At 35.4% G+C, this 27,956-nt stretch overlaps 1 protein-coding gene across 1 annotated transcript; it reads right to left on the reverse strand.

Annotated features, from left to right (window-relative positions):
- Positions 1–2,401: 2,401 nt before the first annotated feature.
- LOC120417772 (stress-activated protein kinase JNK-like) lies at positions 2,402–27,795 on the reverse strand. The gene is made up of 2 exons (XM_052711686.1): positions 26,936–27,795; positions 2,402–2,417 (listed from the first exon to the last, which is right to left on the reverse strand). Exons 1-2 carry the CDS (start codon positions 27,793–27,795, stop codon positions 2,402–2,404), a joined length of 876 nt encoding a protein of 291 aa, XP_052567646.1.
- Positions 27,796–27,956: the final 161 nt, after the last annotated feature.

A 27,956-nucleotide genomic window follows, 5' to 3' on the forward strand; every position in this document is an offset into this window, starting at 1 on the left:
GCTAACATTTTGAGTTATTACCAAAAAAGTGCTTTTTTGGACCATTTTTGCAAAAATGGCGTATATCTCGAGTAGACTAAGAGCTACAAATTTGGCGTCTTCGACAAACTTTCATGAAATTTTCTCCTCTACAACTTTGCCGAAGACACCAAAGCCCTACAACGTCATCCAACAAAGTTAGTTTTTGGTTGACACCTTGGAAGGTCGTCACCCTGTATGTCAATAACTTCAAAAGATAGCCCTTATCAAGTACAACAACTCTTCCGAAGACACCATTTGGCTAGGACGTCAAATAAAGGAGTTATCAATTTATTCCACTTAATTTTGCCATTCCGAACACTGTGCAATGTAGAATCGAAAAGTACATTAAATTTCTCTTCCAACATTTTTGACAGTCAAGTAACGGAAAATGGGAGAGTTTTTATAACTTTGTTAAGTGTTTTTTCGATGAAAAAAAAAACGTTTTTTCGGAATTCTGAGTACGCCATTAAATCGGACGTCTAACTTTACATAAAAGTCCCTTTGACACCAAATTTCTATCTAATCACCGTTTCAGACTGCATATTATTGACACCTCTTTTTCGCATGTTCAAAAATGAAAGGGGACGTACCGCCCCTCCGTCACGAGTTTTTTTAAAGAATCTTCGAAGTTGTATTTTTCATTAGGCCATCTCCAGGAAACACGCATCAGCAATTTTCCTTTAAATTGATAAGGGACAGCACACCCAGAACTAGACTCACTCTGTTTGGCACTGTCAGCTGCGAAATTGACAGCAAACAACGTCCGCCAGTGGGGATTGCCCTGTCCAGGAAATCGATTTCAAGACGTTTGATTGGCGTCTTAGCCCGGTCAGTTCCGCACATGGTCCCCTTGCCACTCACTGGAGGAGATGATTCTGCTGTTTCTTTTTTAACAAGACTAGAGATAGATTTAAAAATGACCAAACATTAGAGGGGCGCCCCCAGATTGCTGCAATCTGCTCTCGTCGAGATAAAGTCGTCCTCCTCTTTTCTGACAATGAAAAATCAAAACAACTTAATTTCGGCCTTCTTCGTCAGAAGAAACCCGCCAGCTCCCCTCCTTTAACTTAAAATTAACCGAAATCGTAATGAAGAGATAAAAAAGACGGAAACGTGCTCAATGTTTGAGCCACAACCGACGGTTAACGGGCTTGTTTTCCTCCTGAAGCAGGAGCAGCCGTAGCAGCAGCAATCAAATCGTTTAATTTTAATGACTTGTCTGATAAGAAGTCATAGAACGACGTCCTGGTCCTGGTGGCGGTGGCAATAATGAATGGCAGAAGGAAATCAAATAGACAGATAATTTACGCGAAAATGGTGGAGATTTCGTCCCCACGACAATTTTTCAGTGGAGAGGGAGGTAAAACCGTGTTTTTGGTTAATGATTTGTTTGCGTTTTTGATGGCACTCGACTGCCGCACCGTGCGACACAGTCGATGGATTACACTTTGATGGTATTTCCCAGGGGGCGGGAACGACGAGATGTCAATTATCTTCAATAAATTTGTAATTATTCAAACGCGAACCAGAGGTTGGACATAAAATGGTTGAATAATGAGACGGAAATCTATCAAATCTTGCTTAAATTTCTAAATTATGTCATCCTAACCCCCTCTCGTTTAGTTTTTGTCTTAAAATCGGGTAGCAAAATGAAAAATATCTTCAACACAATTGAAAACTCGATTGAAAAAGTGAAGTCACCTTATTCTAGTTTTGCAGAGTTTAAATTTATTAACTATTTAATCGGCAATTCCCACTTTGAAAAAAATATCTACATAGAAAAAAATCAATTCTCGTAATTGTGAATTGAGTTCACGAATGTAAGAACCACGAAGGAATTTATTCATGAGTATGGTGCATTTACACCATAAACGTGAATATATTCCTTCGTGGTTCTCGCATTCGTGAATTTAATTCACGATTTCGAGAATTGTTTTTTTTTGTGTATTATAAAAATGCAACTATATAAATCAAAAAAGAAAAAAAAATTAAAATAGATTCTGATTGAAATTTTCCATTCTCTCGAAACAATTTCATTACTTCCAATAACAATGCAGCCATTCAATAGAGCCCTCGTCCGCCACACCCATTCACACGAGCCCAAACTCAGGACCAAACTCTGGCAATTTCCCACAGCATCGGCCATCTCACCACTGTGCATCATTACAAACCAATCAATCACCATCCAATATATAGTTGCGGTTTTGCCATTTGTACGCAAACACACACACAAGCCGCGCCGCGGTGTAAACTTTGTCATCAATCATTCTACACGGGCAACACGAGCAGCATGTAACACAGGCAACAGAGTCAGTCAGGCAGTTGGAGTTGGTGAGCTGGTGGGTGATACGTTATAACCGTGTGCGGCCACTTGCGCCTCTCACGGGAGACACATCCTGCGAGGACACGCGTTGATGGGTTTGTGAAGGACCTGGTTGCGTAGGAGAAAGTGGGTCGATTAAAAACATGTTTGTTAGCAATATATTTTTAAGTGAAATATTTAGCAGAACTTTTTTAAATTCACACATTAAAAAGAATAAATTATAAACCAAAAATAAATGAACAAATTTGAGATTTTTTTTTAATTGAAACGATATTTTCCTGCATACATTTTGCGATTCCCCCATATAAACTTCAACGATTAAAAGCGACCCCTAAACCTTAACCGATTTGGCTCAAAATTTGCACAGGGGCTTAGTTTCGCCTAAGAGAAGCTCTCTACAAAATCGGTATTTTTTTAATTTTAATTTTTGCATTTTTTAATCCGTCTAGGACTTTTTTGGTGTCTTCGGTATGCCCAAAAAAGCCATTTTGCATCATTAGTTTGTCCATATAATTTTCCATACAAATTTGGCAGCTGTTCATACAAAAAATGATGTATGGAAATTTAAAAATCTGTACCTTTTAAAGGAATTTTTGGATCGATTTGAAGTCTACGGCAAAGTTGTAGGTATGGATATGGAATACATTGTATAGGTTAAAAAAATTGGTAATTTTTACTTAAATTTTTTGTCACTAAAACTTGATTTGAAAAAAAAACACTATTTTTAATCTTTTTATTTTTTGATATTTTTTAATAATAAAATGCCGACTTTTCAGACATTTCCAGGTTGTGCGCAAAATCTTTGACCAAGTTATGATTTTTGAATCAATAATGATTTTTTTTAACATAATTTTTTGATGTAAAATCAAATTTGCAACAAAAAGTACTCAAATGAAATTTTGATAAAGTTAACCGTTTTCAAGTTATAGCTATTTTTAAGGTATTTTTTTTTTTTTGAAAATAGTAGCAGTTTTTAATTTGTTGCAACAGGTTTGCCCACTTTTGAAAAAAATATTTTTGAAGAGCTGGAGACCATCCATAAACCACGTGGACACTTTTTTTGGGAATCTGTTACTCCCCCTTCCCCCCTCGTGGACAATTGTCCATACAAAAAAAAACTTTTTTGTAGGGATTGTGGACAATCGCCATTACCCTCCCCCCTAAAGTGTCCACGTTGTTTATGCATGGTCCCCTGAGAAAATTCTCTATATTTTGCTTTTTTGAACTTTGTTGATACGATCCTCAGTTGCTGAGATATTGCCATGCAATGGTTTAGAAACATGTAAATTGATGTTTTCCAAGTATCACCCAAACGACCCACCATTTTCTAACGTCGATCTCAGCAACTAATGGTTTGATTAGCAATGCTAAAATATAAAACATTCGTGAAATTTTCCGATCTTTTCGAAAACAATATTTTCAAACATGTTAAATCATTACTAACATTTCAAAAGGGCGTAATATTGAATGTTTGGCCATTTTGAAATGTTGGTCATTATTTTAAATTTTTGAAAATATTGTTTTCGAAAAGATCAGAAAATTTCACAATTGTTTCATATTTTAACATTGAAAATCGGACCATTAGTTGCTGAGATATCGACATTAGAAAACATCAATTTTCCTGTTTTTAAACCTTTGCATGGCAATATCTCAGCAACTAAGGGTCGTATCAACACAGTTCAAAAAAGCAAAATATAGAGATTTTTCTCAGCTTTTCAAATTTTTTTTTTCAAGGGTGGGCAAACATGTGCACAAATTTAAAAAAATTAAAAACTGCTACTAAAAATTCTGAAAAAATGGCATTTAATGTCCCCTCAAACTTATTTTTAAATTAAAAAAAATAAAATAGTTTTTTTTTGCAAATTAAGTTTTAGTGACAAAAAGTTAAATTAAAAATCACAATTTTTTTACCGTGGATCATTCATTTTTTTTTTCAATTTAGTCCTTATTAATACCTACAACTTTGCCGAAGAAACCAAATCGATCAAAAAAATCCTTCAAAAGATACAGATTTTTGAATTTCTATAAATCATTTTTGTATGGACAGCTGCCAAATTTGTATGGAAAATTATATGGACAAACTAATGATGCAAAATGGCTTCTTTGGGCATACCGAATGCACCAAAAAAGTTTCAGCCAGATTAAAAAAATAAAAAAAATCCCTGATGTCGATTTTGTTTTACTGTCACCCTAATGAGGAATCATATGTATTTTTTGGATTTTGCAATTTTTTTACCAGGAATTTCATTTTGAACATTTTATTAAAAATTTATATTTATATATTATATATTTAATTTTATTTTATTTATGGTTAAATTTTTTGTATCTATTCAATTTTAAGTTTTTTGAAAAAAAAATAGTTCTTGGTTGTTTTTACAATTTTTTTTCGAAAAGTTTACCCTTAAAACTGGATGTGTATTGCAAAAAAAATGCAGATGAAAAAAATGATTTTTTTTTGTCTTGTGTATTGTTCCAAGATATTTTGCTAAAATCCAGGAATGAACTAAATAAAGACGTTGTTTACAAAAATAATGTCCACTATGTCCAGTTATAATACAAAATTTTATGAATTCTAAAAAATGCTTGTTTTGGAGGATCGCTCATCTTTCTCAAAGCAAGACAAAGCAAAAGTTGGTCGCATCTCTGGTCTGCTTTGTTGATTTTTTTTAAACTGTCATGAAATAATTCTGAAAAGTTACAAAAACATGAATGCAAAATGTTGCCCCCAGTACAAAAAAAAACTCTTAGGGTTATTGCAGATTAGTAAATAACATTGAATTTCTCATAACATGAAATTTCTTTTCAACTTATATAAACTATTCACAAATCATTGTATAACGCTTATTTATTTATTTTTACATGTCAAATATTAAACTTAAAAAAAGAAACGTTTAAACGCTATGAATTTTTTTTTTCATGAGTTCATTGCATTTTTTTCAGTAGCAGCTTAACTGCAATGATGTATAAATCATATTGTAATTCTTTTTGAATCCAAATTTCGAAAATCAATCCAGATAATAAAAAAGATTGTTTGATTTCTATTTTTCGAACAAATCGGAACCACGCAAAATTAAAATCGTAATCTCAACTGGCTTTAGTAACATTTGAATCCCAAAATATCCCTTAAAAATTTGGAAATGATCAATTTTTGTCAAATTTCTACAAAGTAATGTTGATAAATATCATTCTAACAACAAAAATGGTCTGTTGAAATTAAGTGTTTTAAAGTGTTTTTCATTCTAATATTTTAACCTCAATATAAAAAAATAAGTTTGTTTAGTTTGACATTAAACATTAAACAAATTACTAAACATTTGATTCTTAAATCTTGAATCAATAAAAAATATTATCTTTGAAAGCATTTTTGATTCGCTTTTTAAACAATAGGATGGTTCACGGATATATGAAAAAGACATAAGTATTTAATTTCGATTGCATCAACCGGAATTTTCAAGGACTAAGCACTAACTCCTTTGGTTAAGATTTAGTAGGTCCACCCTTGACCTGAAGTTTGAATGGAATTGAAATCAATTAACCCTGGAATGGAATTTAAATAATAACCTTCTACTACCCAAATTATTTTTCGAAATTTTTTATTTTTGCCGTAATCAGGAGGTCATTTTCAGCAACTTTTGTTCTACGAAAAACTTAACTTCTCTTGTTTTATGTTTTTCTTGTTTCATTTTTAGTATTTTAATAAGCATTTTTCATACTTAGTTTCTGTTTGTTTCTGATAGTATTCGGCTTACTGTACCATCTCCTATCATTACATGTTGCCTATCTATTTTTTTTTTTCATATTTTTACAGCCGCTTTTTCAATTTGAAGCTTGTTTTTCACATTTTCTGCTATAAAATGGCACCGAAAAAAACGAAACTATTGGCACTACGCCCCCCGGGGCATGGCCTTCCTCTAACGTGGGATTTCTGCTCCAGCGCCTCTGACGAGACAGGAGAAACCGGGACCGACGTTTTACTTCACCATCCGATAGAAGCTCAGTGGATAAGGCGGGAATCGAACCCGCGTCTCATAGCATCATCGGGATCGGCAGCCGAAGCCGCTACCCCTGCGCCACGAGACCCACCATTTGGCACCATTATCATTTAAATTGTAAGAAAATGCGTAGAGGCTGTGGTATCCTAAATATTAGTGTAGTTTTAGATAAACCGCTGGAAGCGTGTATAGCTGAGAGTGGAGTAGTGCGGAGTATGCGTGAAGGAAGTCAGTCAGAGTTGGACCAATAAAGATGAAGCATCTGTCTCCAGTTTTATAGAAATAAATATATTGTTTATATAGTTATTTGAACACGAGAATATCACATTGGCGATCCTGCCATGATGATGAATCGTGGCGGTTTAGTTTAAGTTTTAAAAGATTGTGGAAAAAGTTGTGAAATGGCCGGAATCGGCGTTTATGTTTCGTGCGGAGCAGCGGGAAGCATTTGATGGCGGTTGTTTGTTGAGTGTTGGGCCATTGGATCTGGTTTTCCAGGTTCTGGCAAGACTCTTGCCGCAAGAGAGCAGATCAATTTTGGTGAGCATGTTCCGATTGGATTTTTTTTTTCTTGTTCAACAAGCGAAACCGTAACGTGGAATGTGTGAGAAGAGCAACGACGTTCTCGCCCACCGTGCAGGGCTGCTTCAAAGAAATTTGATTATTTATACAGATGTTGCAAATTGTTTACAGACATTTTGCAATCAGTTATCCTACCCAATTTAGAGTAGTTTCGGAAGTGATATTTTTTGGAAAGGATTGAAGTACCGGTATAAATGACAGTTCGCCTATGAGTAGCAAAAAAAAAAACAACAAGAAAAAGAATCGAATTGAAGGAGCCAAGAATAAGGTGCATTATGGAACGAGGAGTTGAAATATAACGGAGTTGTCGAATTGACGATGGAGCATTCGTCCATAGCGAATGTATAAAGTTGTTGTTTTGTATTCAAGATTGGTGTTATGAGTCAAGCCTTTTTAAAAACTTTTCAATACGACATGAATTTACATCCAAAGTTTTCAAAGTTTATACCAAAATTTTAGTTTTCTTTACACTTATTTTGCAGAATACAGCCGTGGCAAGTTTGATTGAAGCTTGTATGGTTCGTGCTGGTATTTGTGTGGAGTGTGTGATCATTTTTTTTTTGTCAGAGTAAGAAGTATGGTTTTGGCTAAAGTATTGTTGAGCCTATTACAAATGGTTGTCCCAAGTTTTAAGTCGACTTTCTGGCATCACTGCAGAAAAAGTGTATAATGGAAAGTGCGTGTTAACAAATTATACTGAACTAGCATATAACAATTAAATCGGTAGGACTTCAAATTTCAAGTTAACACTTTTGTTTTGTGGAAAAATCCGATGGAATAAGATGAGATTATTGGTTAGATTTAAGCTTTGGCAGACATTTTGAAATTGGATTAAACTGTTTTGAAATGTTAAAGGCTCAAAAGAGACATAACAAAAATATGCTATGCAGGATTTGAGTGAGAATCATTCAGCAGGTTTAGCAAATTAATCATTCTATTACATATTTATATATAGGCTTCAAAATATCAAATCTGAGCTTATTTTATTTCCTTCAATGCGAAAGAAAATTGCTGTTTTCCAAAAATCTTGGATGGATTTAAACTGACATTTTTTTTGTTCTTTCTTGTATTTTCTGTTTCGTTAAGTGTTGATCTAAAGGGCTAGAAAATATTTGGGAGGTGAAAGCTTGTAAAGAAATAAAGTAATCAATTAGAACAGATTATTTGGGTTACGCCCAGGGCCTGATGATGGCGAGTAGTTATCAACTTAGTTTAGGCTTCGAGGTGTCGGATAGAAAGTTAACTCGTATTCAATGGTAGTAGAATAAAAGTACCAGAGAGTAGAGTCTGGCGGAGCTAATTGTCGGGTACAAGTATAAGTGTTTTCAAAAGAATTGCGTCAGGGTAAGACCTTGGCTATCTAAATTCCTAAGCATTTGGGATTTTCATGACAAAAACTTATGAGATACATGTGAAAGAGTTGAGTCGGATTAAGTCTTTGAAGTTACATTCCAATGGTTTTAAATTTATTTTGGTTTGTAGAGAGCATTACAACTGTGCGGTAAGGAATGTTCGTGGCAGTGCGTGGCCGAATGGTTACGCTGTCCGCTTTGTAAGCGGATGATTCTGGGTTCGATTCCCATCTGCTGCAACCTTCCATCGGATGAGGAAGTAAAATGTCGGTCCCTGCCTTGGTTGTTAGGTCGTTAAGTCGTTCCAGGTGTAGGAGTCTTCTCCATGCCATAAGTACAAACAACAAACCAAACCAAGCCTACTCCGGTGGAATTGCTGGCGGCGGTTGGACTCGCAATCCGAAGGTCGTCAGTTCAAACACTGGGTTGGAAGGTTCCTTGGAGTAGAAAGAGGTTTGAGTGCTCTCTCCATTCAAGCCTTCTGGCTCCTAGGTTCGAGCAGAAACTTGCAATAGAGACCACAAAAGACCCGGGGGTCGTTAATGTGAATGGTTTGATTTGGTAAGGAATGTTCATTAAAATGTTCTGTTCAAAGTATGCTATACATGGTGTAATTAAGATGTTTTTGCAAAAGGGTATTTCGTTCGCATGTTGGTGGACAAAAGTATAAAATCATTATATTCGGCTTGAAAAAAGCTGATTTCTGCAACCACATTAAAATCTGAAATATTTATACGAAAAAAAATATTTGGATCTGTTTGTGTCAGCCCATCATATTGAATCGACTGAATATGAAATTTCATTATTATGAGATGTGGATGATCAGGTAAAGATTTTTATTGTCTAAATAGAGTATGGTTTTAAACGTTCGCAGTTCAAAGAAATAATATAGATATGGTTTGATTTTGTCAATGTAGGAAAGTCTACGATTGTGGACAAGTGTTGAACAGATATATTTGGTTATGTTTAAGAATCAAAGGCTAGATGGACACCTCATTTCCATGCGACTGGTATGTGATGCAAAAAAAAGAGTTCCTGGAAGGTTGAGTCGGGTTTAGCCCAAGGCCAACTGCGCTTTAAAAGAGTTCCTGAAAAGTTGAGTCGGGTTTAGCCCAAGGCCAACTGCGCAAAAGATTGAGTCGGGTTTAGCCCAAGGCCAATCATGGAGAAAAGTTGAGTCGGGTTTAGCCCAAGGCCAACTGCGCAAAAGATTGAGTCGGGTTTAGCCCAAGGCCAACTGCGCAAAAGATTGAGTCGGGTTTAGCCCAAGGCCAATCATGGAGAAAAGTTGAGTCGGGTTTAGCCCAAGGCCAACTGCGCAAAAGATTGAGTCGGGTTTAGCCCAAGGCCAATCACGGAGAAAAGTTGAGTCGGGTTTAGCCCAAGGCCAACTGCGCAAAAGATTGAGTCGGGTTTAGCCCAAGGCCAATCATGGAGAAAAGTTGAGTCGGGTTTAGCCCAAGGCCAACTGCGCAAAAGATTGAGTCGGGTTTAGCCCAAGGCCAATCATGGAGAAAAGTTGAGTCGGGTTTAGCCCAAGGCCAACTGCGCAAAAGATTGAGTCGGGTTTAGCCCAAGGCCAATCACGGAGAAAAGTTGAGTCGGGTTTAGCCCAAGGCCAATCACGGAGAAAAGTTGATTCGGGCTAAATTCACAAAAAAAAAATACTTAAAAGATTGGGTTGTGATCCATGATAAATAACAATTTTCATCATAATAAAAATATATATAAATAAATATTAAACAAGATATTTGGAAAAAAGTAAACATGACCAAGAAAAAGGTAAAAAAAAGCATGAATGATAGTGATGTGAAAATAGGAAGTAATCCCTATTTTGGTACTTTGAATCAACAATCAAAGGGAGAAAATACTTATTTTCGAACACAGAGAAATACCACATATATAACTTGAAAAATAACAGATAACATTCAGTAAGATTTTCTAACTACAGACTCAAATTCTGGAAAAGCAAAAGCCGTTCAAATTAGAACAAGTAAATAATAGCCTGCTACAACTGCAAAACCAAATATATTTTGAAATGTTTACAAACATGATTTGTTGTTTGGAATTAAAATTTTATATTTTTTTTAGAAAAAAAACAAACGTCAATTGTTATGTGAGGCAAAAGAGAGAGAAAAAAATAATTTATCAATAAAATAAACACTAGAAGTACGAATAAATGTTAACGAGTTATAATGAAAATTCAATAACATATATTTGGAGCTACAAAAATATAATAAAATAAGTATTTAGTTCTCACAATGTCAAAGAGAAACCGTTGTAAAAAATGAAATAAAAGTAACCTTAAAGAAACAAATGTCAATTGTTATGTGAGGCAAAAGAGAGAGAAAAAAATAATTTATCAATAAAATAAACACTAGAAGTACGAATAAATGTTAACGAGTTATACTGAAAATTCAATAACATATATTTGGAGCTACAAAAATATAATAAAATAAGTATTTAGTTCTCACAATGTCAAAGAAAAACCGTTGTAAAAAATGAAATAAAAGTAACCTTAAATACATATTAATTAATGGAATTTGAAAAATTACTGACATGTACTGATTCTTACAAGTCATCTTAAGACATTTTTATTCAATGTGGGTTTTTGTTTAAGATTTTGATCATATGGGTTTTTGAACCATTTGGTATAAATTTTCTTCGGTTATTTTGGTTGAATCGAAAGAAGATATGGTAAACGAATATTGATTTCGACGTTCTAGTTGACCATGTCGAAAGATATATCATTTATTTTTATTATTATTTTCAGGATATTTTGTTTTTTTCTAACAACTTTTTTTTTCTATTTTTTTTTCTTCTTTTTTTATTTTTGGTTTCCCGGAGGAATACATGGTAAAACGTCAATCGAGGAATCTACGCAGTTGGACGTTGGATCGACTACGAGGCGTTGCAGCATTGGAGTACAGGGCAGCAAAAAATGGATTTTATGCTATTGTTAAACAACAGTTATTTATACTTGTTTTGACTATCATTTTAGTAAGGGGTGGATGTGGTATCCTAAATATTAGTGTAGTTTTAGATAAACCGCTGGAAGCGTGTATAGCTGAGAGTGGAGTAGTGCGGAGTATGCGTGAAGGAAGTCAGTCAGAGTTGGACCAATAAAGATGAAGCATCTGTCTCCAGTTTTATAGAAATAAATATATTGTTTATATAGTTATTTGAACACGAGAATATCACAGAGGCATAGTCTGAAACACTACAGAAATTACTGCATACTTTTTTCTACTTCAAATATAGTAAATGTTAGTAAAAAACTCAGCCAAAGTTGACCCCTAAAAAAATGACATTATTAAAATCATTGACAAAGTCACATAAAACCAGTCAAACTTCCAACCCTTAAATTTTCTTAAATTTTAAGAGTTTTTCCTTCCAATTCATTTTAAAGATAAAGGATGGTTCAAAATGGATTTTCTGCAATTTTTAGAGGGTTAATATTTTTTCACTTTTTAATTCTTTTTCTGGAAATTGTCCATAAACCAAATTTAATTTTCTCATCCAAAAGATTTCTTAAAGGTTTTTGTAGGAGCAAATTTGTACAATATCGTCATCGCAAAGCGCTAGGAATCGATCTCGAAAAGAAACAGGATATTTTTTGAGCATGTTTAAAAATGTTGTCATTAAACACAAATTTCATAAAACATGCTGTATCTTTTCAAGATCGATTCCCAGTGATTTGCGATTTTGATGTTGGACAATGTTGTTCCCCGCTTCAAAACCTATAAGAATCTAAAGAATAGGACAATTTTATATGGTTTTGGTAAGAAGTGAAAAAAACCCATAGTAAATTGATTAAAGTTCCATACTAACTTCAGGGCAGTGTGTGGCCGAATGGTTACGCTGTCCGCTTTGTAAGCGGATGATTCTGGGTTCGATTCCCATCTGCTGCAACCTTCCATCGGATGAGGAAGTAAAATGTCGGTCCCGCCCTTGGTTGTTAGGCCGTTAAGTCATTCCAGGTGTAGGAGTCGTCTCCATGCCATAAGTACAAACAACACACCAAACCAAGCCTACTCCGATGGAATCGCTGGCGGCGGTTGGACTCGCAATCCGAAGGTCGTCAGTTCAAACACTGGGGTGGAAGGTTCCTTGGAGTAGAGAGAGGTTTGGGTGCTCTTCCCATTCAAGCCTTCGGACTCCTAGGTTCGAGCAGAAACTTGCAATAGAGACCACAAAAGACCCGGGGGTCGTTAATGTGGATGGTTTGATTTTTTTTTTTTGACTAACTTCAGGGACAATCAAATCTTAACCAAATGAGCTCAAATTTTCAAATAAGCTTCTGTGGCCAAAATGTCAAAATGCTTGATGCACTCGAAAATAAATCCTTTTGTCTTTTTTCACATATTCGTGTCCAGCTCTCCCCTACATGCCAATCTTTGATGTATGTGCGATTTATGCGCATTGAATTTTCAAACATTTTCCCTTCCGGCAAGCTTTTCCCAACAGCGAGAGTAACATCCCTCAAAACTCCTGCCTTCTGTGCTGTAAATTGAATAACGGCAGCCCCATCCAAGCTGGTCCTCACGGCAAACGCCATCGGAAAAAGGGACGACAAGGACACTCCGCCGTCGACGACGATGAGGATGATAAAAGAGGGAACCATATGCTGCCACCACGGTCATCATCGTGGCCCCCTCCCTCATAATTCCCAGGATTCAGGACTGTTTCGGGACATGCAAGGAGTTTTGATGAATCGGAGATTTGGGATGCTCTAATGGGAAAATCAACTGCTTCATCCTCATTATTTTTAATTAGGAAATTACTCTTTCCCTCGATGGCTTTCGGGACTGCGCATTTCGCAATTTAGAGCAGCAACAACGAAAAAAAGGCAAACCTTCAAAAAGATTCTCCGTTGGGTCAAAATCGGATGTCCCCCGAAGAGTGAAGGGGCAGGCAAAAAACTGTCCATCATTAATTTACAAACAACACTTGTCCGGCAGCCGAAACCACTTCAGATTTGGCCGCAATAAATTGTGCATGGTTCCAGCCAGCCAGCCAGCCAGCAGTGTTTCTACTTTTTGATTTCCAGATAAAACCCTTTTTGGACCGTTTTTAAGCTGACCATCAGAAGCAGCCTCAGCAGCAGCAGCAGCAGATGTCATTGCGACGTTTGTTGCATTTGATTAAGGGACCTCTCTTTTCTCCTTGGACGACGATGACGACGATCTGGAAAGGTTCTCCGGAAAGAATTTCTGGCAACATCTGTTTTAATGGGGAAAATATTAAAATAAACACTCCTTTTGAGAACAACTTTTGCCATCGGTTGGCTTCAATAACCCTTTTTTTCCTTCACTGGTTGGTATTCAAATCAAAGATGAATATTGTTTTATTTTGCGTTTTTTCTTCTTCAAATAGATGAATGCACAGCTGGAAGAGATAAATTATTCGAAATTTCTAATTATTTTGTTAAGCAAAACAATCTTGAACTGAATTGTCACATAAAAAATACCCCCAAAATTTTGAAGACAATAATCCGTTCTTAACATACATTACTGAAACCATTTACATACAAAATCTCAAGTAATCAAAACAGAGAAGCTCCCAAAGTGCGCGTATGCTAATACTTTTATCGCGAATCCTCGCCCTTTCTACCCTCAGGCAAAGCTTACAGCTTTCATTCATTGGCAAGATCTTCTTCACTCAAATGCTTTCATTACACTCCGCGGAGCTGAAAATATGTGGGCTCACTGCGAGGCGTTTCTGCTTCATCGGAGGCTCAAGAATTATTCTGGAATCACAGAAAATAAGACATTAGATAAACTTGCTCCAATCTAAATAAAGCAATAAAAACATTTTTTTTTTGTCAATCGAAGCAAAATTTCATATGGATAATTCTTTACCAACTCACAAGAAAAGGGGAAAAGTTGCCTTAACCCCTTTACGATTTGCGTGCAAATTTGTCCTAAGGGGTTACTTTTGTCCCTGAACACGAGTCCGTTTTTCGATATCTAGTGACGGAGGGGCGGTACGGCCCCTTCCATTTTTGAACATGCGAAAAAAGACATGTTTTTCAATAGTTTGCAGACTGACACGGTGATTAGTCCATTGGGTGTCAAAGGGACTTTAAGTAAAGTTGGAGGCCCGATTTAATGGCGTACTCAAAATTCCGAGAAAAAAAAAACTTTTTTTCATATAATAAACACAAAAAAAAGTTTTAATAACTCTACCAATAACCCAATTGTAAATTATAATTGAACTTTTCATTTTAAGGGAAATTTTGTGTACTTTTCGAATCTACATCAACCCAGAAGGGATATTGTTTCATTAAGAACATTTTCTTTTCATTTTAAAATATCGTGTTTTCGTAACTTTGCAGTGTCATTCATCTGTTTTGTCCAAAAAGTTTGCTTGTAATCATCACGAGTTATCCCGATTTTACGAAAAATAGTTTTGAAATGTTGGTTGTGTCGATCATGACCGTTCATTGTCACCCGCAACAGACATGAACGACGAAACAATAAGAAACGCAAAAAGTTACTTTTACAAAACTTTTTTTTGCAAAATCGCGATGATGATTACACACAAGCTCCTTGTCTGTCGCGGATGACGATGAAAAAAAGAGAAAAAGCAGACATAATCTCGCAAAAAAAACCTTATTTTATTTAAAAATGAGTTGCCCATGATCGCATAAATGTCCCATATGCAAAAACAGCAAGCTGATTTGTAAATTTCCCGGGAATTCCCGAAATACAAGCAGAAGTATACATTTTCCTACCTTTTTGGCACCAATGTTTTGAAATTATTCAAAAAATAATAATTGGAGATTTGATTTTTTTTTTATTTCCATCTACTGTTCGTATTAACTAATCAGCTTGTCTGTATATTTCATATCAAGGTTAAATTCAGATAATATTTATTTCTGAAGCATTCACCACTAGGAATATTGTTTGCTTATATGTTGGACAACAAAACTTACGCTGTTATGGAATGAATATAAACTATTTGATTTTTGACAACCATTTTTATTGTTTTTTTGGTAATATCATTTGTAAATAAGATATTTACATCTTCCGGCCAAGATCAACATTGAGATTTGTTTGAATTTTTTACCTTGAACATGTTGGATGGAAATTGAACTGATATAATTAAATTTTTAAAAAAGGTTTATGTGAGAAGAATTTGTTTCTAAGTATTTGAGAAATCACAGATTGAAGTTATAAATTTATGAAGCACGTGAGCTACCAAGGGCGTAAGAGGGTTATAGATGAGAAAATATTGTTGAATTTTTACCACTTTTAAATGCTCAAAATTATTTATTTTTTTTTGAATTATCAGGCTGAATACCATATAACTAAAGTCATATCATAAAACCATAAAAAAAAACAATGAAAACCAACTTCGTATCAAATTTTCAAGTAAAAAAATAGTGTTTCAAGTCAAAAAGCGCTAGAAATTAAATTTTTTATGTAAATTCAATGATTATTTATTTATTCACAAGTTGAATTTTTTGGTTTTTTTTATTTTAACTTAATGGTCACTGAGACAAATTTAAAAGCCATTTTATGGTTGTGGAGCATAGATTTTCACTGTCCAAACACTTTGATTTAAAAAAATCCTTCTCAACAAAAATACTAATATCATTTTCTTTCATTTGGGACGATTTGAAAGATATCAAAATTAGAAAGTTTATATATTTTCTCAAAGTTGCATGATTTTTTTTTAAGCAGTCAAGCCATTAATTGATCCTCACACTCATTTTGACCATTAAAGTTGCTGTTCTATACAGACGTGCATCGGCACTCAATAGCACTTCACCACATTTTGGGATGATGGCCTAAGCAAACCGGTAGAGTGAATCTTGGCTCACTGTGCAACACATCAAACTTTAGTTCGATGTCTATAATTATCGTTTTTCACTATACAATGTTCATTACCAACAAAATAATAGTGATTTGAATAACACAAATATTTCAAGTGCTAAATGTGCTATTTAGCACTCAAATAGCACTTCATCGCTAAAACTGGCGAATAACTATAACGGGAATTCCCGGGATTTCTCGGGAAATTTGTTGAAAATTTTCCGTTTCCCGGGAATTTTGTAACCCCGGGAATTTGGACGCTCTAGTTTCAAATGATTTTTTCTGGTTTTTTCAAACATTTCGAATATAGTATCATTTTTTTTAAATACTCGACATATTTACAAAGCTTTTTCGAAAAAAAACACTCAAAATTTCAGTTTTTACAATATGGATTTTAAACGATCGGGATTTCTTCATACATTTCGAAAGTTGTAACACATTTTTTTGAGAATACTCAAATTTTTAACAAAACTATCCAAATATCAGTTTTTCACATGGGTATAAAAAAATCGAGATATTTTGATACATTTCGAAAGCTATAACCTATTTTTTTGAAAATTCTCAAAATTTTCACAAAACTACGTTTTTTTCTAAAAAACTACTCAAATTTCCAAAGTTTCAAAATGTAATACATTCCAAATGTTTGAAAAAAATCCGATCATTTGAAACCTAACTTAAATTTTGATTGTTGTTTTTCGAACTTACGAACATACCACTAGTCGTAGCCGGCGTTGTGATTGCCTAGCATGATAGGGACATTTGAAAAGTTGCGAAGTGGTGATGATCTTTTTCTACTATTCATCTGTGGTCCACGGAGCAATTCTCGGAGGTCCTGGTCAATAACAAAGCTCCAGGAACTCGGGATTTAAATAGTAATTTTCTCGTTTCCCGAAAAATTGCAACCCTGGAAAATTGGACGCCCTTATTATAAGATGCAATTTTAAATTAATTCATTTAAAGATGAAGGCAATTTTCGAATGAAGATCCTTTCTATGAAATTTTTCAATATAACATTAAAAAAAGAACCACTTCAAAAAATTATTTCAGGGTGCTTAAAAAAAGTTACCTCCCTTAGTGTAAAATGGATCAAAATGCTAAGGTATAACGTTCTAAAGTTCAAAGTTAGTAAATAAAAAAACAACAGATACCACTGTTGTGGTATTTTCTGTTCTTTTAATGCTGATTTCTCAGCTTTAAAAAAACAGTATAGAAATCCGGAAACTCTTTGTTGTCAAATTTGTAAACATTGAAATGTTTGTAAGATCGTCATCATTATTTTAGATTTCGATTTAAATATTTTCAAAATCGTTCACATTGTTGTTCTAAATCGTAAAAAATGTTGACGATTCTGAAAACATTCTAATATTCACGAATTCAACAACATAGAGTTACCGGATTAGCTTCTAGGATTTCTATCCGTGTACAACAAATAATATCATACTTCTTTTTGTAAATGGTGTCTATAAATTTTATTTAAAATTAGTTTAATGTTTCATGAGTTTGTGTAGATTGGATAGAATAATGTTTCAGTAGCAATATAAATTTTATAAGGAGCATGAGTAGAAAACGGCTTAGATTTGTTCTTCACGTTTAGTTTATCTTATTATTTTTTAAAGTCTTTTTGTCTATGAAGAAAACTCATGTTCCTGGTTCCACTGTACGCACCGGAAGTGAATTTTCCCTCATTGTCACCCTCCTGAATCTTCCACCCTCCACACAATGTCTTCCTCAAGTGAAGTAGCTTTTATCATCTTTGGTGGTGCTCATAGTAAGTGTGTGTATTTTCTTTAAAATCCACCGAAAAAGCGAAGGGGTGGGAACAAAAATCCTCAAAAAGTGTCCTTCCACGGCACTTGGCACTGGAAAGTGACACCTGACGCCAGCCAGCCAGCACACATGGCCACTTGTCGAGGGGTGGAAAAACGTCCCTTTTTTCGTTGGCTGAGGAGGGGTTATTTATGGGATCGCGCGGTAAGAAATGAACCAGCTGACGCGTGTCGCCATTATCATCTTTTGAGTGCGGAGTTTTTTTTTCTCGTTCGTTCCGGGGGTTGTGCTAACCTGTGGCATTTGATGACATTTGAAAAGGGATCGACGGGATGCCACAGCTGAGACTAAAGCTGAGCATATTTTGCGGAAGATTATGAGGGGAAGAGTGGTCATATTTTTAAACAGGTAATGTGGAAATGTGAATGCTCTTTTGCTTATTTTCTGCTCAACAAAATTCAGTAAACTATTAAAATCAACTGAATTACAAAACAATAAAGAGCAATTCCAGCTCAAATCAGGAATTTTTCTGGTACTTTTGTACCCGACCCTCTCCGATTTCAATGAAAGTTTTTAGACATGTTACCCTAGGCCTATATAAGCCATTTTTGTGTATATGGAGCCAATAGTACTCGAAAATAACATTTGAGAAGGGCGTAAGGTATTTAAATATTTTTGTATTTTGCAATTTAAAAATTACTGTGTCTCGAAGCCATTCCGTCGTATCAAAAAGTGGTCCAAGACAAACTTGTAGGAAATTGGATGGGCTTTCTGAAAAAAATACACTGAAACAAAAATACACGCCACTTCTATGAGATTTTTTGATTTTTAAGTCTAAAACTTAAATTTAAAGGTGTTGTCACGATTTTTTTTCGTTCAAAATTTTTGAGGAAATAGCCTAAGATGTTACCAAAAGACTGACGAAAAATGCAGGATGGTATGTCTCTCCTAAAAAAATACAAAAATCATTTACTAAAACTGTTTTTTTGAAAAGTGGTCTAAACGTCAAAATTTTAAAAAAAAACCCACAGTGAGAATCGATTCTCCAGACAATTTTACATAAAAGTCTCCATATTGACCATTGTCCTATGTCCAATCCTTGGGAAGATACAGCGGTTTTAAAAATAAAAATGATGAAAAAATGGGTTTTTTGTGGTTTTTGGCAATTTTTATATGACAAACTTGGTTTTTCAGTCTCGTAAATATTTTTACCGGAAAGCTCGTCCAATTTCCCATAAGTTTGCCTTTGACAGCTTTTTGATTTGACTCGTTTTTATATTTACGTAAGCAAATTTACTTTCCTGGTTTCTACCACACTGAAAAAAATATGCTCTTTTCAGTTATTAACAATGTAATTAAGCTTATAACTGTAAGCCATTACATCCAATTGAAATGCTGTCAAAGGCAAACTTATGGGAAATTGGACGAGCTTTCCGGTAAAAATATTTACGAGACTGAAAAACCAGGTCTGTCATATAGAAATTGCCAAAAACCACCAAAAAAACCCATTTTTTCATCATTTTTATTTTTAAGACCGCTGTATCTTCCCAAGGATTGGACATAGGACAATGGTCAATATGGAGACTTTTATGTAAAATTGTCTGGGAAACCGATTCCCACTATGGGTTTTTTTTTAAATTTTGACGTTTAGACCACTTTTCAAAAAAACAGTTTTAGTAAATGATTTTTGTATTTTTTTAGGAGAGACATACCATCCTGCATTTTTCGTCAGTCTTTTGGTAACATCTTAGGCTATTTCCTCAAAAATTTTGAACGAAAAAAAATCGTGACAACACCTTTAAATTTAAGTTTTAGACTTAAAAATCAAAAAATCTCATAGAAGTGGCGTGTATTTTTGTTTCAGTGTATTTTTTTCAGAAAGCCCATCCAATTTCCTACAAGTATGTCTTGGACCACTTTTTGATACGACGCAATGGCTTCGAGACACAGTAATTTTTAAATTGCAAAATACAAAAATATTTAAATACCTTACGCCCTTCTCAAATGTTATTTTCGAGTACTATTGGCTCCATATACACAAAAATGGCTTATATAGGCCTAGGATAACATGTCTAAAAACTTTCATTGAAATCGGAGAGGGTCGGGTACAAAAGAACCAGAAAAATTCCTGATTTGAGCTGGAATTGCTCTAAAATGACCAAGCACCTAAAGTTTCTCAGGTTTTTATAAAAAGTATTTTTCGAGTCTACAATACATAATTAAAGTGTTTCTAAAAACTCCTGCTTTGTACTCGACAATCAAAAGTTACTTCCGAGGAACAACCACGTGAAAATTGCCCATGAAGTGCTCAATTTTCCACATCCAGAAAAGGTTCTACTCACTTGCCTTTCCCACATTTCTGAGGTTTGGCGGGCTTATTTGCTGCTCGCTCGTCGAAATCAGTAGCAAATTAAAAGTCAAGAAACTTTTCAGTCTCGCAAAAACAACATCCACAGCCACAGCCAGGTCAAAAGGCAATCGCGGAGTAAATTTCCGATTTTTTCTCAACCTCACGGAACGAATGAATTCTCGAGTACTTAATCTCATTACCTTGCCTCATTTTTCCTCTTCCTTGCCCAGGATACGTGGGAGGCTGTATGTTATGGTCGTAGTTTTTTTTTTCTTCCTCCTCCAAAATGTGAACTCTCTCTCTCTGGTCCTGAAGTAGCTGCTTGTTGGCGCGTGAACTCATCCAGAACAAGTGGTGTTATTATATTTCCTCATCAAGCAACAGGACGAGAGACGTACAAGGACTCGCGAGAAAAAAAAAAGTTGGGAGCAAAAAAAGCATCCCCCAAGCCAGGACGATGCTCATTTATTTTTACAATTTTATATTTTTATTCATTTGGACGAGGTTTTTTCTACTTACAATTTGAGTCGGCATCATCATCATTATCGTCACTCTGGGCATGGGCTGAGTTGGGCTGGGAAAGAGACTTCTGGCAGCATGTCTCTCCACCAAGTCAGTGTAAAACGAGAGATGGAAAAAATATCACTTTTTGGTTGCAATTTGAACCCGTACTCCTTGACAGTTTGGATTGCAATCTGAGTCATCTGAATGTTTTATCTTTTTGAAAGAAAATATGTGTTATATTTTTAGTAAAACAATCTATGGTTGAAAGTGATCAATGGGTTTCCAGCATCAAGGATTACTGGTAGTCTAAATAGAATTACTAAGTTTCAGGGTTTTAAAAATATCCCTGCAAGTACAACTATCATACTCGAAATCTCATCTTTCGATTTTCACTGCTCTTCGTTGCGTAGCGAGATTCTCAGCACCTAAAATTGACAGTCTCTATCTCATGTTTACACAATCCCGTGTGAAATTCTCTTATTCCCACATTCTCAATTATCTCCCCTCAACAAAGCAAAGCCACAAAAGCCGCTACAAAACAAAATTTGCCACCGCAGTTTAACGAGACGTTATTCGTTCCCTATCCCCCTTTTTGCGTTCTTTCATTACGGTTTTCTGAGAAAACAAAAGAATCTTCGGTGAGTATTCGTTTACGACGATAAAAAAAAGATTGATAGAAAGAGTAATGGTAATGTTGGCAATCACGAGATAAAAGAAGAGAACTCACAAGCTATAGTGACGGTCGCTATACTCTTTGATGTTGCGGTGCAGTAATAATCACATGATAGGTTTTTCTATCATTCATTTGCGGCTGCTAGGATTACTGGCAATGTGGCACGGATTTCTTTCAATTTCCCAGCATTAATAAGTATACAGTGGACTCTCTCGTAATCGATATTGAAGGGACCGTCGAGAGCGGAAGTTATCAAATTATAGAACGAAAAATCAAAGCAATCTACTTTAAGGGACTGACAAATTTATTGACAGCACAGATTTGATACAGTGAAACCTCGTTTTACGCGATGCGTTACGTTTTTCTAATTTGCCGATGTCTCTGGAACGACGCAACATTTTTGCAATCTTTTAATAGTAGTTTATGCAACAAGTTGCAAAAAGAGGATTTTTTCAGCACGAGTCGTACATTTATCCAACGAGGTTCACCGAGTTGGATAAATACGACGAGTGTTGAAAAAATCAAGTTTTGCAATGAGTTCCATACAATATTTTTTGCAATTCCGAAAACACCCATTGAGTGAAATTTTAAGTAAAATTTTCATGTATTTTTCCAATAAATCGTTTTAATAAAAAAAATGTTGAAAAATTTTACTTTTCGAAACAAGTGCTGAAAAGTTCAACATTTCAGTACTCATTTCAGTGCTGAAAAGTAGAACTTTTCAGCATTTATTTTGAAAAGTGTTGCTATTCGATTCTGTTATTTTTGGTAGGAAAAAGTAGGCCGTTTCGTTTCTTCAGAAGGACAGGAAAAGTTGACAGTTTCACAGCGGAATTGCAAAAAATCAATTTGTAGGTTTTGTTCAGATCCACAAAACGCTTTTTAAAGCTTGCAAAAATATTGTATGGTTTAAGACAGGACAACGTCCGGCCCGCGGGCCGAATCCGACCCGTGAAGTCATTTCATCCGGCCCGCGACAGCTTTTCAAAATAGTTCTATGAACGGCCCTCAAGGCTGATCTTGAAGTGTTCAATAAATAAAATGAGTGTATAAATAAATAAAAAGCTATGGATCAAATTTTCACCTGTGCATTTTGCTTGTGGAATAAAATGTTGCATATTCAACGTCTTATTTGGATTTTTTTTTTCTATTTAAAAAATATTTTTGTTTCAAATGCAAAAGTTATTTATGTATGAATTTCAATCTTACCATTTCTGTATTGGTTTTTTCAAAATCAATTATTGAACTGAAAAATGGCAGATGAAAACAGAATAATCCATTGCAAAGTATTTTTTTTAGATTTGAATCCATATTTTGTTTTAATAGATTTTATCATGCCTCATTATTTTTTTAGTATTCATCAAAACCATTTTTGATGATTTTTAATAATTTTTAGCAAAAAAAATAAAATAAAAATATAAAACACAACATATTACGATGGATCAACTATGGTCTCCTTGGAATGATCTGTCAAGCAAGAAGCTCTTGTCAAGAAGGCCCACGAAGCTAGTTTAAAAAAATTGAATAAAAACAACCGGACCGTAAGATGACAGTTTCCGTGAGTTGCGCATATTCACCGACAGATGGCAAGTGGGCCTCGTCGGAGTCCGTCCATCAAATACGCAACTCAAAATTTGCATAGGAAACTTTCGTTTCTTAACGGCTTTTGCGGCACGCTCACTTCACCTGTTTTAGACTAATATTTGTACGTGGCGTATCTCTAAACTAGTTTTTAATGAAAATGATTACAGAATGCTTATTTTGTCGTTTTAAACCGAAACAAGGCAAAAACTATATTTATTTAAACTATTCGCCATTTTCAAAAGTTTGGCTAGATAATATCGAAGGCCGCCATCTTAGGCCCACTGGGCCCACAAAACGGGGTACGCTCAGTTTGTATGGGAGCTGTCAACCTGCTCCAGGGCTGAATAAAAATCAATTTTAAATCCTTTGCGGCCGAACAAAGAATCATTGTTCTCAGACAAATAAGTTTAATCGTTGGGAACAATCTGGGTGATGAATAGAGAGAACATGTAACGTGATTTTCGAACGATCCCACTTTGTTTACATCTACACAGTAGGAGGCTGTCCAAGCACAAGCATGACTTTTTTCATACTGGTAAATGAGCTTTTTGATAATCAAGCATGTGTTTTATTTTGTATAGTTGTTGATTTTTTTTTTTTTTTTTTTGCTGGGAAATTGTTGCGTTTTTATCAGTAAGAAGAGATTTTTCTTTTTAAAGGAGGCGAAGAACTGCGGAGAGAGTGTCATTCTGCGATGTCGCAGATAAATTCCCTGGCTGATTTTGGAATCCTGTAGATCTTTCTGGTCCAGTGAAAAAACATCGCTTATTCTAGAGATCCTACAAACAGAAAAGATTTTTACTAAATCACGTTTTCAAACAAAATCAAACAAAATCACACAATAAAGACAGCTTCTGGATAGATATAACCGCATCGACTCCCTTAAAAAAAATCCATTCATAATTTTAAAAATGACGATCTCGCCTTCAAATTTCTTAATTTTTCTTACCTTCAACTCCAGGTCCTCAAAATCCACACATTTATCATTTTTGCCAAAAAAAAAAAAACAAAACAATGTTAAATTATCGTAAACAATACTCTCTACTTTGGGCGAACAGTAAATTGGTTCCACTTTGACAGTTCAAAATTGAGGCCGTTTTGCGAACCACTATTCAGCACCCAGGGAACAATAATACATATCATCAATTTAAGCTTAATTTTAGGACCCAATTGCAATCGACAAAAACAATTACAATACAAATTTAGACTAGACAAAATAAAAATAAATTAGAAAATTTATCATTAGTTATCTTTGTTTTTTTTTTTTCTTAGTATCAAGAATCTTATTTGTAACACTATCTTATATATTTGTTTATTTTAAAAGAACCTAATAAAAACAATTTATGACTTTTTTTACTTTTAAACACTATGAAGCATTAGTTCCGAACCGCCACTGCTTCAGTAAAATCTGATCTGGCCCGCAAGGCCAAAAGGTTGGGCACCCCCGGTTTAAAAGAAATCTTCGAAACAAAAAGCGTAACGCCACCGCATATAAAGAGGTTTCTCTGTATCTAATTGTTTTTTTTTTACAAACATAGCATACTTAAGGCCTTAGACAGCCTTAGAAAATTTTAATATAAATAACTTATTACCGAGCTTTTTGAATTATATTTTCAACGCATTTGCTTTCTTAAATAAAAAAACATTTTTAGTTTCAAAATAAAAGTGTTTCTCTACGACTTCGCAATTCGACTTTTCTTTGTATTTTTTTCAATTTTGGATGCAACTTTGTCCATGCATTCTCTATGTCAAAAAAAGCAAATTTGCATCATTAGTTTTCCATACAAGTCTCCATACAATTTTGGGGACTGGTCATACGAAATCGGAATAAAACGTATGAAATTATGTATTTGATCGATTTGGTGTCTTCGGCAATGTTTTAGGATATGATTTGGACTTTTCGAAAAAAAAACATTTTTTTATTCAACATTATATCACTAAAAGTTAAGTTCCCAAAATACGTATATTTAAGCTTTCGTATTTTTTTATGTTTTATGTTTCAGGGAACTAAAAACAAACATCTTCTGAGCCATAGTGCGTGATGGTGCAAAATCTGGTTTATGAGATATGAACTTCCAGGAAAACCTGGACTTATTATTTGTTAAAAAGCGTTTTTGAAGCAAAATCGAATTTGCAATCGAAAAGTACTTAATATTTATTTTAATGAAATTTAACGTTTTCAAATTCAATAAGTAAGTAAGTTTTTCACTTTTACTTACATTTTCGATTTTTTTCTCGTTTTTAAAAAAAATTAAAAATGCTTCTTGGTTGAAAAGCTTACCTGAAAACATATTAACATAAGTGCAGAGAAAACTTCCTACAATTTTCTTTCTGAGACTTTGGAAATCCGGGACGGTGGTGTAGGAGTAAGCGTGGTTGCCTCTCACCCAGTCGGCTTGGGTTCGATCCCAGAAGGTCCCGGTGACATTTTTCGAGACGAGATTTGTCCGATCACGCCTTCCGTCGGACGGGGAAGTAAATGTTGGTCCCGGTCTAAACTAGAGGTTAGGTCGTTAGCTCAGTCCAGGTGTAGGAGTCGTCTCAATGGGTCCTGTCTCGGTGGAGTCGCTGGTAGGCAGTTGAACTCACAATCCAAAGGGCGTCAGTTCGAATCCCGGGGTGGATGGAAGCTTAGGTGTAAAAAGCGGTTTGCAATTGCCTCAAGAACAATCAATCCGGACACTTAGTTTCGAGTAGGAATCTTGCAATCGAGAACGCCAAGGCAATGATGTAGAGCGAATAATTTGATTTTGATTTGACTTTGAAAATCGGGCAATAAGTTTCTGAGATAAACCCTTACAAAAATTCGAATGGGTGAATGAGTTTTGCTAATTGTTTCGTACTTAGCCTGATTTTTTAAACTGACGATATCTCGGAAACTATTGGTCCAATTTTCAATATTAAGAAAAAAATATGTGAAATTTTCTGCTCCATTTCAATTTTATTATATGGTCTGATTTATGAAATTCTGAAAATTATCTATTTGTAGACGTTTTCAAAAGTAAAGTTTTTTTTTTTTAAATTTGAAATGCTTTTATTTTTATAAACCTTAAATCAATCAAAACAAATAAAGTACAAAATAAATCAGCTCACTCAAATAGAATAAAAAACTTTTTTTTAATATTCAATTTTTTATATGAAGAGCCCTGCCGTTTTTCATTTTCCATTAATTCCATGCCAACTTAATTCAACAAGTCAATTTGTGAGTGGCAACGTGGCTTTCCCTCCTCCCCAATTACAGGAAAAGACATCTCGCGCGAGGACTCCACAAGGACCAAAAAACCAGTGACTGTCGCCGACAGGACCCAAATGACGATGACGCGGGACGACGAGTGACGGTTTCAAGGTGGGGGTTGGAGTTAAAAAAGTTTCCATTTTTTAAATCCTACTCACAAGTTCAAATGCTAAGGCAGGAGGGAAGATAGCGAAAAAAAATTGCAGCGCACTGTAACTGCCAACAAACCGGAACCTGTCAGGAACGGAAAAAACGGGACCCAAATTGGCCTGGGAAAAAAATTGCGGTTGCTCCGAGGATCATCAACGTCATCAACGGGCTATGGGTGGATTGCCAATTAGAATTTGAAGTGAAAGGTGGTGCTGGAGGGGGAGTTGGCACTGAAGTGAAAGTTTTTGGAGTTGTTTTTGTAAGAAATAGGGTTTATTCTAAAAATTAGCATAACATTTTCAAATTCTATGGTGAAAGGCAACCCCGAATGTTGCCAAATCACTTATTTCTTCGTACTCCATTACTTCCTGATAAATCAACCGCTTCCACTGTTGTGCAGTATAGTTCAGATCATCCACATTAAACTTGCCACTTCTTAAGCCAACTGGATTAACCTCATCCTGAAGATACCACGTGCCAATAAAGCTATGATCTAATACTTGATCGATTGTGATGCGATGTTCTGGATCGATGACCAACATTTTGAAAAGGAAATCGCGTGCTTGTATTCTTGAGAAATACCAATGCTGTTGAACTGAGAATCCCTCATCGGGAAAAATTTCCTCGAACGGTCGACCAACGTGTTTAGCTTGGCTCTCTATGTAACTTCGAACATCCGGCTCAATCTTAGCCATGAAAGTTTCAGAAGGAGTTCCCAACTGCTGAACAATGCTGTCCCAAATCTCCACATGATCGCCCCCGGAGAATATAACACTTCCCCGGAGCAGTTCGCCCATGATGCATCCAACGGACCAGACGTCAACGTTCTCCTTAAACTCCATCCCGAAAATGACCTCGGGAGCTCGGTAGTTTCTCGTAACTGCAAATGGCGTCCTAACGAACGCCGTTTTGACGGATCTCAAAAGTCCAAAGCTCAATATCTTAAGCGAGCAATCGCTGCTGACGGCGACGTTCGAAGGTTTCAAGTCCCGCAGGATCAGCCCGATCGAGTGAAGATACTTGACGCCACACAGGAGTTGGTACATGAGGTAGGACATCCGCTTCAGGTCCAGCTTTCTTCGGAGGAGCTGACACAAATTGACGTCCATCAGTTCCGTCACCAGGTACACGTCTTGGAACTCTTTCAACGAGCAATGTGGCGTAAAGGCATGTATCAAGTTGATGACATTCTTGTGCTTGACCGTCCTCAACAACTTGATGTCTCTGAAAAGTACCTTTGATGGAAAGATTCCATCCAGAGCCCGAGATCGCTTCTTGATGGCGACCTGCTTCTTGGTGACGATATCGAACGCTGAACAGATCACGCCTTTGCAACCCATTTCCTTGATGTCCAGATTGATGTATCGATTGGGCACCTCGAACTCTGTGTGGTTGCCGAAGCGGTACCGCACGTAGTGCTCGAAGGTACTGTTCAGACTCATGGTTCAATCTGAGTCTTTTACACTGTCGTTTCTCTCTTTCAATAACTTTTATGTAGAATTCTTTAAAATTATGTACAGCATAAATTCATACCTATTAGTAGGCTATGAAGTGATTACTGGTGCCTAGTTTACTGCCCATCATTAAAATTTCGGCAATTAAA

This window comes from Culex pipiens, chromosome 1 (genome assembly GCF_016801865.2).
Source record: "Culex pipiens pallens isolate TS chromosome 1, TS_CPP_V2, whole genome shotgun sequence".
NCBI lineage: Eukaryota > Metazoa > Arthropoda > Insecta > Diptera > Culicidae > Culex > Culex pipiens.

Coding starts and splice junctions, on each gene's coding strand:
- LOC120417772 (XM_052711686.1), bottom strand. CDS start 27,795: ATGAGTCTGAACAGTACCTTCGAGCACTACGTGCGGTACCGCTTCGGC.